General features: G+C 39.1%; 1 protein-coding gene across 4 annotated transcripts in view; it reads right to left on the bottom strand.

The window, feature by feature from the left end:
* The window catches only part of SULF1 (sulfatase 1), a 122,840-nt gene that overhangs the window by 54,977 nt on the left and 53,986 nt on the right, over window positions 1-13,877 (bottom strand). For all 4 annotated transcript variants that reach the window (XM_057426177.1, XM_057426175.1, XM_057426174.1 and 1 more), the window contains 3 exons: window positions 7,922-7,978; window positions 7,365-7,599; window positions 1,601-1,840 (listed from right to left, as the gene is read on the bottom strand). In XM_057426177.1, the coding sequence (XP_057282160.1) occupies window positions 1,601-1,840; window positions 7,365-7,536 (412 nt within the window). In that variant the 5' untranslated portion in view covers window positions 7,537-7,599; window positions 7,922-7,978. The remainder of the gene's footprint in view (window positions 1-1,600; window positions 1,841-7,364; window positions 7,600-7,921; window positions 7,979-13,877) is intronic.

The raw sequence follows: 13,877 nt of genomic DNA, 5'->3' as shown, positions 1-13,877 counted from the left end.
TAATAGGGCCAAGTCTGTATTTAGCAGACATCTACACATGGCTTCATAATACAAGGCAGTGCAGAAGATATGCCCAAAGCAGAGTGTTTCCCCCGAGAAGTGCAGAGAGGGCTAGTGACAGAGCTATCCAGTTAATGCATCAAGCATTTAGTTGTGCAAGTATTAGATTACAGATCAATAAGATAATAAATTTTTAAAGAAAGACTCCCACATGAAGCAGAACAGAAAGGATTTCTGAGACATAAGCCATGAGACAGTGCTTATATTTTAGGGTGAATTCAGCACCTTTTTTAGCAGTGATTGCCAGTTCTCTCACTATTGTTCTCCAAAACCTTGATGCTGACCCTTACTTGGGTTTAGCAGTGCTGTACTCAGATGGAAACTTTATTAAAACCAGCTTAATAGAGACTGAAATACTATTCAGCACATGTCCAGCACCAGGTTCAAAGAAGTCAAGTATTTGTCTGTTTTTGCTTTTTACACAGAGCAAAAGCTCTTCAGAACTACAGATGCAGAGAGACAGAATTAAGAAGAGTGAACTGTCTGTGTAGTGAAGATGGCAAACAGGCAGACAAATTTGAGGTTTGGGATATAGCAGCATTAAGAGAATTAGGACATGCAGACAGCATGGAGACATTCGCCTGCTCTGTGTTTTGAAAGGGATCCGTTCTTGTACCTAAGTCACTGATAGAGACAAATTTCTTTGCTGCCAATTACATTGTAAAAAACACAGTTGGCACCAAGATCTGTGCCTCGTTGGTCCTGTAAAGGGTAGTCTTTGTAGTCAAACGGTGCTTCTGGACAAATTGCACTCTGATGACCTTGCACAACTCCTGTACCTTACGAAGGGGAAGTCAGGCTGGAGCCTAACATGTCTACGGATTGAATCTTAGGGGATAGGTGATGCAGAAATGAATCAGGTTTTACATCAAGCTGAAGCACAGATGAGAGGAATAAGAAGAGTTCTTTGTAGACAGGAAAGGGATCTCCTAACTATGGAAAACCACCAGGAATTCACAAGAAAACTATCAAATCTTATTGGTGCACAGTAGACAATCCTTTTTAAAGACGTTTCTATTCCTTTGCAGAAAACGTAAATGAAATATCACCCCATGGCAAAATTTAAATTATACCATTCACCTTGTTTCACTTCCATGACAGGCACTTTGCTCCTGTGAGGTCTTTGGCACCAGTCTCCAGCCTGGCCCTAACATCTTCTTCTGTAACAGTTAGCAGCTGTCCACAAGCAGACCATAATACTGACCATAATCATGGCTGGAACTGCCAGTTCAGACCCACAATGCCACTAAAAAGCACCTCTTTCACACTGGGTATAACTGCTCAACAGCTAATTTCCCACCTGGGACATCCAAATGTGAAAATATGCTGCTCATTACAAGTGAGTTTCTTTACATGGCTCTTAGTTACGGATCTGAACCAGCAGGCAGCACTACCCTCCCTCTCCATAACACTAAATCTATGCTCTGTAAACTCAGTTTGGGACAACAGTTGCTTCATTTTGGGCAGTGATTTGAGACCCGTTGCTGAATATCTGTCATCTTCACTTTAAACAAAGAACTACTGTTGTTTTGTTTCTTACCTGTTCTATACCCAGTGTTATTGAGATACACAGCGAAGGTACGTGGCTCATGAGTAGCCTGCCATGAGGGAGAAGAGCAGTTTTCATTGTTGGTGTATATGTTGTGGTTGTGCACATACTTCCCAGTCAGCATGGAAGAGCGCGATGGGCAGCACATTGGGGTGGTTACAAATGCATTGATAAAAGTGGCCCCTCCATTCTCCATAATCCTCCTGGTTTTATTCATCACTTGCAAAGACCCTGCAATAAGAGGTACGGATCATCACTGTGCTGCAAAAAAAAAATAGTAAGAATATATTGGCTGCTATTATGTTACTAAAAGTAAAGTTTCAGTGATTAGCTTGCCTTTGGACATCAGTCTGTTCTATTCTGTAGCTTAGGTAATTTTAGAAGAGAAGGGTTTTATTATATCACCAAAAATATTTTTCACAATTCCAGAAGTACAGAGTTCTTTTATCTCAGGCTTCAAAACACTAATGTAGAAACAGAATGTTAAACTTTAAAGATGCATCAGATTTATAGGTGCACAGTTCTTCAAACATGGCTGTAGGAAAACAGTGTGTTACAGAGACTGTGTCATTAGTTAACGCACCAGTAAAATATGTAAAATGCTGTGATTACCAATGAATCTGCTACAATTCTTTCCATTTTATCAGATAATACGAGAGAGAGAGAGGAAGGAGGTAAAAGGAGTGAAAGTTGATGGGAGGAGAGACACAGAATTCAGCAACAATTTTCTAGAGGAAAGTTCACGTGGACGCAGGACCAGCATGTTTGGCTCCAATGCCAAAGCACTGTGCTCAAAATCAGCTTCTGGGGATAAATCTGTGTAGAAAAAGGTTGGTAAAATTCATCACCTTTCTCAAGAAATTACACTGATCCAGTTTGAAGTACAAAGACCTTTTTTGCATCCTTCAAAACATTTTAATGAACAACAAGGTGAGACAAGCAGGGCTTGCAGACTTTGATTGCAGAAACACTGAGCAGGTCCTGCTAGGGCCTGTCAGTATTTGCTGACAGCTGTCAAACTTTGATTTCTGTTATCCAACAGAGCAGAGATTGAAAGGTGAGGGTGAACCACGGACATGTCAGTTTGTGCCCAGGAAATGTACTGACTCTGTGAATTGTAATACTTGCAAAATTTTGGTGGTAAAAAGAGGTTTCTGGAACTTTACTTTTTTTTCTCCTTAGTTTTACAATTAATTTTGCACAGTTAACAATTGAAGGTTTAAGTTTAAGTCCATTGATACCACTGATAGAGTGAGAGTTTTTCTTGATAGTTTTGTTTGGTTAATTTGAAAATAAAATTTTTAAAAAAGTTAGAATTTATCTTAGTAGTTAAAGTTAAGCATGCCCTGTTTTGCCTTTGGACTAAGGAGTCAGTGCTGAATACAAAATCTTTTGCATCAAAATTATTTGGTTAAAAAGAGGAAGAGACAGCTCTTCAGCATTTCCTTTGCAGTGCCAATGTCTGTGTCTTTAAGGACACATTTAATACCCTGCATGTAAGTCACCATCATTTTGGACTCTTCCTCTTTCACAGCCCTTCTTTTCCAAATACAGAGCATCTGCATTCATGCTTTCCTGAACTTAATACATACAAAAGCCATGTGTTTAAAAATATAGAGAAGTAGAGGAGTAAATGAGAGGTCGCTGAACACAAATATTCATTTGTATGAGTGGGAGCATTTCAATGAGTTGTTGAGTAAAAGTCGAATGAGAGATCATCCTCATTCTACCTGTCTTTATCTTGGACGACAAGCTGGCTTTTTAGTTTTTGTTTTGTTTTGTCTTGTCTTGTTCTGTTTTTCCCATAGCTCTCCTGTTTTTTAAATGTCACAGTTTATTGCTGAGAGCTTAGCTGTGAAGTGCTCTGAGGTCCTCAGATGCAAAGTGCACTGTTCAGGTACAGTAATGCACAGTAACAGCAGAAGAGCTGATATGCACTTTCATGCCTCTATGCATTATAAATGACTAGCTGTTAGAGTGCTTCCTCATTCCTCTGCTTGGTCAGCCCTCTGCTCTTGCAAACCTGCTGTTTACATGTAAGTTTTTCTTCCAGGTATGCACCCACTGACACTGATAATAGATTTAGCCCCTCTGGAAATTCCAGAATAAGCACTTCAAAGCAGGTGAGACTTCCTCATTTGGAAAATAAAACACAACTAGGAGATAAAACTTGCTGATATAAGTTATAGCCCTTTGCTGTCTGTAGCTCTCGTCACAGCTTGTGCTCTTTACCATCTGGTCCACAGTCTTCAGGGCATGTACCCAGGCACTGCCTGACAGCAGGACACTTGCGCTCTCCCTGACCAATTGGGGAGCACCTGAGGGGAACCAAGTAACTGGAATGGCCACTTTGGACACAGAAGTTAGCAAATTTTGTCAAGCAAGAAATTCAGTGTCACTTCTCAGGGGATTCTCATATATTAAGACATATGTTTAGTAACCAAGGTTTCACAGCAAGTCTTAAAGTAGCTATGGATTTTTATCCAGGTGCATCACAGGTGGGCATCTCTACAAAGAGACAATTAGAGACACCTTGTCTTTACATGGGTTGTATGCAAGGCCCCAGAAAGGTGATGGACTTTCTCATGTCACAGCACATATCCCCATTTTGCCACTTTATGTTTTCTAGTGCTTTAGTTCTAGTGAAGATGGAAAGCAAACCGAGCAAATTATGCCTCATCTGACGTAGCCAGATGATGCTGTGATCTCTTCAGCCAGTGCTGTACTCAGTGGATGGTTTATATGGATTTCACCGGGTGGTGCACTGGGCTGTGAACAAGGGTACAGAAAAAAGTAGTTGTCTCAAACGGACTTCTCCCTCCTTTTTTTTTTTTTTCTTACCTTTTCCCACTTCCCTGCCATCTCAAAAGCCTCTAGGTTGGAAAAACTGAAACTACCAATGTATTCATGAATTTTGACTCCTTTCTGACGAGAAGTTATTTACAGTGAGGATTGTAAAAGTGGTTTTGGGATCATGGTTTGAGTACTGATATGTCAAGTGATAGAGAATCTGGAGAGAAGGGGAAGAGACTAAAGAGTGAGGAAAAGGTTGGAAATACCTGCCCTCAGGCCTGAATAGAGTCAAAACCTGACCCCAGTGGGAGTTGGGGCCACTGCCCTGAAGAGCAGCAATTTGTTTTCTCGAGGGGGGCAATACTTCTGGGCAGTTCTGGTTCCTGAGAGCTGGTGCTTTGCCTTGAGAAAGATGCCCATCTGTCTCAGTGCTGGGCAGCTATTTCTCTACCCTCAGGATCTTGGCAGGGGAGAGAAAGTGCAGAGGCATAATTTAACCAGACATTTCCCAGCTTCTGGGCCCAGGTGTTTGCTGAGTTTCTTCAAGAGCTGTGGGCCAGGCTGCTTCACACCACGTAAGTTACTATCCACCAGCTGATCTGTAATATCCTCTGTGACACATTCCTCCCAGCATAAATAGGAACTGACTGGAATTGTGGAGCAATTTGTGTGTTTTATCTGATAAGTTGAATGGGACAGTAGCTCTGCTAAACTTGTTTGTATTCAGAAAGCAAAACTCTAGGGGATGGTGCAGATCGATAGGAAGATGTGCATACTCATGCTTCGAGCACTAGCTAAATGTATGCTCTCTGCCTTTTGCTTTGGATAGCTCCTGGGTATATCATCTGCACTTAGGCAGCTGAATATTTTGGTTCAATTCCTATACGTGCTCTGGAGACAAATTCTTTCTGATTGAAGTCTATAATGTATTTTTATGCTTTTATGTTAAAACTTTCATTTAGAACAGCTTTTAGAAATGTTCGTGGAGGGAATACAATAGCAAAGAATCCATATCAAGAGACTTTCAGTCTTATGATTTTTGGATACCAATGCCCAAGTTTTATTCTGTTTGTGGCAGAAAGCGTTACTTTGCACTGACCTTTGGGAAACTAAAGTTTTTTTCTCAGGAATCACTGAAGGGTGAGGGGATAATTCACACATGGAAAACAGTATGGCTTTACTTTTCAAATAAACAGAATGATTTATTAGCAGAAGCTCAAATAATGCAGTACAGTAAGTCTTGGGGCTGAATCCTGTTTCCTGTGAAATGATCTATGAAAAGGGGAAACCTGTGTCTTCATTCAGTGCAGTGGGAATGCATACACATCCAGGCTACTGCTCAACTGTCTGCTAATAGGAGACAGAGTGCCCTGCAAACATCCAGAGAAGCTTTCAAAGAGAGGAGCTCCACAATATGAACAAAGTGGCTTGCCACATCCTTCCTCCTCTTTCACCACTTGCAAACCCTCTCACAAGACTGAAGACAGCAAGTCAGTAACACTGCTCAGAGACGTGTCTGCTGACCTACCTCCCCCAGTGTCTTGGAGAAAATAAGCTTTTTTTAGACCACAAAAAGGAAGACATGACTTGACCCTTTTAACGAAGATTTCAGAACAACTCTATCAAGAAGAAATGCATTCCTATTGTAATAGCTGTATTTTAGGCCAGAAATAGAGCTGGGAACAGCCATTCACTACGCAGCATGGCTAAACAGAGCAGACGTTTGAAAGAGTGAGAAATAAAAAAGGTAAGATGTGCTCAGATCTAAAGACCTGGTCTTGGATCCCTGCTACATAAAAGCACTAACTCTCAGTCATAAAATAGAGTTCATTAATTGTGTTCTCACAATCCTGAAGGACTCTGTAAATTATTATTGCATCATGACAATACAAGCATGCTAGCAACTAATGAATTGCTTTTAGATCTACACCACTTTCTGTCTACAACATTCTGTCTGAAAGTATGTGATTTTAGGAAAAAAATGAACTATTTTGTTATAAGTTTTCTGGAATTAAGTGTTTTTATTTTTCAATGTCATATGGCATTTTGTTTAGAAATTCACTATAGTTTTATTAAAAACATGTCTGGCATTAAAAAACACTAAGAATGCAAGGTTTCACTTTCAATTCATTTGCCAATTTTTCACCTTTTTGATCCTACCTTCCACCCCCAAAACTAAAATATTTGCTTGGGGGTAACCTAAAATTATCCTCTTGTTCTCCTTGATTTTTCACTTTGGGCAGTGAACCAAAAAATCAGTTATATGATAACTACCATTAATATCTTTCTAACTTAATGGAAAACATTCAAAGGCCTCCTGGAACTTTTTCCACCCTAAGAAAAATATATAAAAATCACTTCTGGCTGGTATGTTCAGGTTGTGCTCAGATAGTTAGTATACTTGTGAAAGCAAAACTATCCTATTTTTATACATATAGCATAGTTTAAAAGCAGATGGATTTTAAACGGTTTAATAATTTATGGAAAGGATAAGCATCTCTCCTGAAAACAGACCAGTTTGTCTATGTGCATAAACATGTCAGAAGACATACACGCATGTGACAGATATGTAGAGAATACAAATACTCACCTATACAGCTCTGAGGGAAGAGTTAAAACCTTGTAAAGTTCAAATTTTGAGGTGCTACAGAAAGCCACAAAGTGAAAGAGGTTTTGATGCAAGTTTTTTTAACTGTATATCCTTGCATGTGTTATTAAATCCTTTTATGATGGTGATTAAAGCCTTCCTTGGTGGATTTTGATAAGCATACATTTCCTAAAGTCTTTAATTAAATGTGATGAATGTTATTAAATTAAATTAGTTAACTCATTTTCCAAACTTGTCCCACATTCTGATATTGTTGCAGTACTAGTACCTTCTCTGAATTTAAAGTACTTTCTGCTTGGCAGAAATTACTGAAAGACATGATGAATGAAGGAGCAAATAACAATTATTTCTCACCTAGCTCCACATCTTGATCATCTGTGAGTACGAGGATGATATTTGGTCTGATATTTTTCCTCTCCTGCAGCACACGTCCTCTAAACCTTGGGGATTTGACAGTGGAACAGTGACTTCTTAGCAGTTCAGTACTGAGCACTGCCAAGATGAGTGCAAACCAGGAAGACTTCATAGTAGTTCCAGTATTTCAATGAAAAGACTGGTCCAGAAGTGCCTGAGTTCTACTTTTCAAGACCTGCAGGGAAGAAAAGAGATTCTGTTCAAGCAATAAATAAACTTTCAGTCACACAGTGAAAGGATGACACTTAGTGAAGTCAAGCCCGAAACATACCATTTAACAAGATTATAAGCCATATTGTTGAATAAGAGCTCTCTTCTGTCATTCTCTAAGAATAAATTCGGTCATTCCACAACTATGCCTTCTCAAATAATTTTTGCTTGAAGTCATGCCACTGCCTATATTTTGTATAGGCATGACTTCTAGTATAATCCTCACAGTGCTGTTTCTCCTACACCCCACACTTCTTTTTACGCAGCTTGTTCCTTATACTCAGTACCTGGGAGCAGTAAAAAATTGCTGGGATGCAGTGTTCAGAACATCTGTAGGAGGAGCCCTGTAAGAAGCAGAAAGCAGAAGGCTTGTCAGTCAAAGACCTCAGTACTGTGGCTGTGCTTCAAAGTCTCCAGAACTGCTCACTACAGCTTCTTTCTCTGCCCTGAAAAAAAAAATGTAGAGAAAATTTGCATTCCCCCCAGCTTCCCTACTTAATTTAATACCATACCTACGCAGTTGTTAGATGGCACCTTAGCTGCTAGAGATGAAGGACGTGTATCTCACGTCATCAAACACAGGTACTTTTCCAATATTTATAGCCAGCATAAGATTCCAAGAATAAGAGTTACTTCCATCATATGGCACGTGGTAGAGCGATAAAGCTATTTTAGGTTAAATCACCTGCATGAGCAACTAAACCCTTACAAAGCAGAGGGGAGAGCATGGCTGCCTTTTGCAATCTGCATTCGATCACTATGTGAAAAGTCATCTTCTCACTGACAAGAAAGCCCATACTAAGTGACAGTCCAGCTGATCTTACCCAGCATTGTGAAAGAGCGTAACTGTCCCAATCAACAACAGACCTGAGTGCCTCATCCATAATGCACAGTACCCCTGGTACAGCCTTATCCTCAATACTCCGCTTCCAGACTCAGTACATTATCAGAACCTCCTCTCTGTACCTGTCAGTCAAACAGCCTTGCTTTTGTAAGACCTGATGCAAGCACAGAGGCTTGTCTTTGCTGCAGCAAATTTAAGCCTGTGACTGAAAATGACTGATTTGTGCAGAGAGGAGTGGGTAGCCACTTATACTTTAACACTTTTGGCATTACTGAATGAAGCTTTGCAAAATCATCCTGTTACACAAGGGAAGGAAGGGAATTTCTGAGGGCAAAAAGGAAGGGGTTGGGAAAGAAACCTCAGAGTCATGCCTACTTCCTCCAGGGTATTGACCTGCCACATTCATTCCTTCCTTCTGGTTTTATTCTGGAGCTATGGATAAAGCACAGTGATATCTGTCAATAAAGAAACCCAAACCACAATCCCACCCAAGACCAAGAACATTCAAGAGGTCTGCCCAAGGGGAAGCCTGCATGGGACCTGGGATGCACAGTATATAATTAGACTGGAGCATAATTCACCAGGAGGTCTGCGTGCACCCACACCTGAGACTTCGCATTCAGACACGCAACATGTGCTACAAACAGATTAATAAGTAGAAATACTTTAATGAGAGCAACAGGGAAGACAAAAAAGGCCTTATCACTCACCTAAAAATGCATTAATAGGAAGGTGCTCTAAATTTCAGGGGAAGAAGCCAGAGGAGAGGCAGGGGATGGGACTTGGTGTCGGACTGCTAGAAAAAGGATCGTGTTCTTGTTTTCACATACACCTTTTATTTTAAGCTTCACAAGCTAAACAGTTTCATGCTCCTCACTCTGGCAGCCTGCAATTACACCAGAAGAGTGTGAACATCTTTAAAAGGAATATCCAACCGTCTGTGGCAAAGAAATCTTGTCTTTCATTGTCTCTACACCAACAAACAGTCCAGCCTCCCACTTCACACTAGAGCACTGCAAAGCCAATACAGGGAATTGGCATTTTAAAGTTAAATACCATTTCAGTGATTACACAACATTCAGATAAGTACACTGGAAGTCTGTAATTAGTCTGGACTGACTTTTAAAAATAGTTCAATTTCCGTGTATTTGTTCTAAGTCACATAAAAGCCAGCAAAAGCCCCCAAGACCAGGGTTACCAGAGAAGTCAGCCTTCTTCTGACAGATACCAGACACTACATGCTCTTGGTGCAACAGCAGAAATACAATTTCGCTAAATGTCTGATCTTTAAATAGCAAACCTTTGACTCATCTCACAAAGCATGAAAGGCTGTGTGAAGTGAGACTCACTGTTTAGTTTCTTACCTCAGTTGTACCGTACAGCAAACTTTTTCAGACAATGTTGACCCAGAAAGCACAGTCATCCTGACTGCACTGAGCAAACATAGGCACCAATGTGTTTGAATAAACCCCCAAGGATGAAGCTGCAAGTTCCTGACAATTACACCTCAGTGCTAATAAAATTTACACTAACCTAAATGAATATTAACAAGTATTCTTCATTTCACCCTTTTTGGGCTTTATTAGATAGTTTTAAATCTTCCTTTTGCTTAAGCATGTTAGGGCCACCTTAAACAAGTCTTTTCTAGGAAAAAGTGTGAAGGGTTTCTTTACCAGCTCTTATTTTTGGCATTTGCAGGACAAAGGAAGATATCAGGACTGATCTACACATATAAAATTAATTACCCAAGATTCATTGAATGTTTCTTGCACAAAAGCATAGTAATGCCACCTTTTCTTGCTCATTTCAGTTTTGCATAGGATAAGTCTTTATTAAAAGGTGATCTTTGATAACTTGCCCATTTAAAGTCTGTTTCCCAGCCCTAGAAGGAAAGGAAGTAAAGAAAACTGTCAAAATATAGGCTTGATAGGAAAGTCAAGGCTGCAATGTTTGTGTGGGATACTGGCTGGCAATCTGTAAGTGCCCCTATGGACACTATAACTGTCTTGAGAAATAGATGAAAATAGGAGAAATTCTAAAAGGAAGCTTTTCAAATCTACATGGAGAAATAAATTTTTTGTGCAGTGTTCAGAAATCGAGGCAGTAAAAACCTATAAAATGCTTTTCTTTAGCCAAGTAAACAAGTGATGGTCATAACTTCTATATATGCTATTTGGGAAATTTAAGTGATATTTTCCCTGTAGAATGTACATAGGACAACTGAAATGTAATCAGTAAATAAATGAAACCAGAAAATTCCAAAGAAACTGATTTTCCTCATCTGGATACAATTTTTCATTCAGTGATTCCTTTTTTTTTTATCCCCCAGGAGCACAAATTCACAGTTTGTACTCACCATTCATGGGATAAAATCTGAAAAACTTGGATTTTTGGTTGGTTCTATGCTGCTATTATTATAAAAGGCAGTTCACGGACTCATTGGTGTGGAGAATTAATTACCTGTGAAACTTGAATTACATTGGCAGGGCACCTCAAAGAAGGGTTACAGTACCACTTCATGTGATTTAGCATAAAAACTAGGAGGACTTTATTTCTAGGTCTCTTAAGAGGATGTTCAGTGACTAGGAAGAAAAGCAAAAGGTAGCATAGTATTTTTTTAAACAATTCATAGATTTTATACCCATTTTGGCCAAGATTTTTCAGTGCATTGACTGAAAGTGCTTAATTTGGATCACAGTAAAAGACGGATAGCTTTCAAAAAAGATAATTTTCCCTTTGAAAATCCACTTTGTTTTCATGTCCACATTTTTTACTATGATCACTAAAAGTGCCATTTTGTGTTTGGCCAATAAAAGTCTGTCCAGAATCATACACTTTGCTTTTGAAACAGGGCACTGAGTATCAACAAGAATACTCGGTTATGAGCTTTAAAGGCGTACGAACTTCTCCATATTTAACATTCTACAAATGTGGCTTCCACATAATCTTACACAGGGCACCTGGCTTATATGAACAGATTTCTTTCTTGCTTGTAAATCTAAAATCAAATGTGGGCATAATTAATAAGTACAGTGGCTATGCAATGCCCCACATTCATGGCCAAGTGAGACGACTTTGTCTTCTCTGCACTGCAGAGCTGGTGTTTTCTTTTGATCATGATATTAAGGACAACACATTATCCAAAGTCATAGGTTAAGGCCCATTATTCTAGTGGCCTTTCCTTAGAAATAAGTACAGATCAACTATGGACAATAAAGGAAGCTGCAGTAATAATAAACAATAATAGTACTAGTAATAATGTGGACTGTGATTTGGAGCTTGAGAACCAGAAGTCTCGATTCTGTTCTGCTTATATTAGCAATACTTGTGCCCAGTGAATTGAGAATGTAAGGTACCACAAGGATCCTAAATCAAGAAACTCCTAATGCAGTAGCAATTTTGTGGTTAAGTGTTTTGTTCCTCATTACTATGCAGTATCCTACTGATTATTTCTCTGTATGTAGATTTCCCTGCCTCCAAAAATTTACATAGGTGTATATTATTAAGATATAGTCCAAAAATGAATGTTTTGCTACTTAGGATATTTCTAAGATTTGCTGACAAGTGCTAGGAACTTGCACAAAAATATAGCAAAAACACAGAAAAGAAGCAGGTGGCCTTGTCATTGCAAGTGATAAGTTTCCTCATTTCCTTTAATGCAAAAGATCATCTCAGATAATTTCTTCTTACAGGTTTCTCTGATAAATAAATGGATAAAACCTCTTAAACAAACAAGACCTCAGATATCAATCACCACAAGAAAATGAGTTTTCCTTCCTCACCCCAAAGAAAAGCATTATCTTCCTATGCATTTTGCCTATGAACTGCTGACAGTTTTAGCTTTAATGAACATTTTTTTACAGAAATATGACCCCAGTGTTCTCCATTTCCTTAAAATCAGACTCTCCATAAGAAAAGTAGAAAGGCAAAGGACAACAAGAAGAATTCTTATAATTCATAAACAGCAGAGTAGAGATTCTGCTGTTGACAAGAGTTTTGTAATTTCCAGTATGATCTTGAGGGTTGGTCACATTGGTGAGCACCTTGTCAGCACCATCCCAAACACCTGCCAGTCTGCTTGTAGTGCCAGAAATTGCTGTCACTGTCATCAACTTAACTGGAGGTGGCTTCACACATCCATACCCCTGCAAAGGTCACATTCCATGGTTTATGCCTACCATTTTCAGTTCCTTGATTTGAAGTGAGCTGTGTCCACCTAGCAATGCCTTGTACTCTGGAACATTCTGCACATGTGGAAACTCCAAAGCGAAAGGGAATGAAAGATGTTTTCTCAGCCACACACATATGGCTTCTGTGAGCCTTTGATGTTTGTGTCAAAGGGTGGATGGACTTCTTAAACCCTCACATAGTCTATGCTAAATGAATCATAACAGGTGTGTGGTTAGAGACCCAATAGAATTAGCAACTTCATGAGATTAGTAACTGCATGAAGATCGTGCAGATAGATTGAAATTACGTAAGGTCAGGGAGGTGAGATATTCATCTGTCCAGAGCAACCTAGTGGTTCAGAAGTCTTAAATCTTTCCTTAAACCATACTGCCTTGACAACTAGAGGGTTGTAACACCCTACAACAACAATAAGTCTCAATTTCTGTAATACAGTGAAGCACTGAAGTAGAAAACCTGTCGAGAGAGGACTGTTTAAAGTTTAGTAATGTTAATGCTCTTCTCACATCTTACACTTCTATCTTGTATTTAAAAGGCAAACACTGCAATCTCAGACTACCAGGCATGACCGCGTAAATCTGCAGGTCAGTTTCCTGTGGGAATAGCAAGCCTGCAGCCATGGGAAACGCATTTACAGTACAGCAGAAGTCAGGAAAAAAGTAAGACCTACCATCTCTTCTTAAAGGTTAATCCCCTAATCTTAGTTGTAAAGTAGAGGATTTGCAGTGAACACAAAGAATGTAGTTCCTATCAGAGTCTAATCTAATAATTATCTATTGGCACACTTTACTAATCAATCAGTTATCTGCTCTCCTTCCAAACATAATATGTGTATGGTAATGATGTATCGTCAATGCCTCAGGCTAGATTAATTTAAAGTAACTGTAATTTAAAGCAATTGAAGGCAGAGAGAATCATAACCTTATATTACGTTTTTACATTGTAATTTCACAAACAGTTACAGACAGGAAAGGAAAAAGCCTGCAGTGACTTGAAAGTATAATGCACACTTGCTAACCCACTTTTATAGCTTTGCACAGGTTAAGGAATATTCTTCTAGGTAAAAGTTTCCAACACTTCATATGTCAAGTGTAAAACAACAAACTCCAAACATGTTTTAAAAATATGTAACTGCAGAAGAAATTCTCTGTATTTGAGAAAAGGAAAATGTGTCTTTGATTTTAATGCTGTTATTATAGTTGAATAAAACA

Source organism: Pezoporus wallicus, unplaced genomic scaffold (assembly GCF_028554395.1).
Source record: "Pezoporus wallicus isolate ANWC-B61680 ecotype Strahan unplaced genomic scaffold, APGP_CSIRO_Pwel_v1 contig_4131, whole genome shotgun sequence".
Classification (NCBI taxonomy): Eukaryota; Metazoa; Chordata; class Aves; order Psittaciformes; family Psittacidae; genus Pezoporus; species Pezoporus wallicus.
Note: the sequence above shows the minus strand (reverse complement) of the source record. Positions and strands in the feature narration are given on the sequence as shown.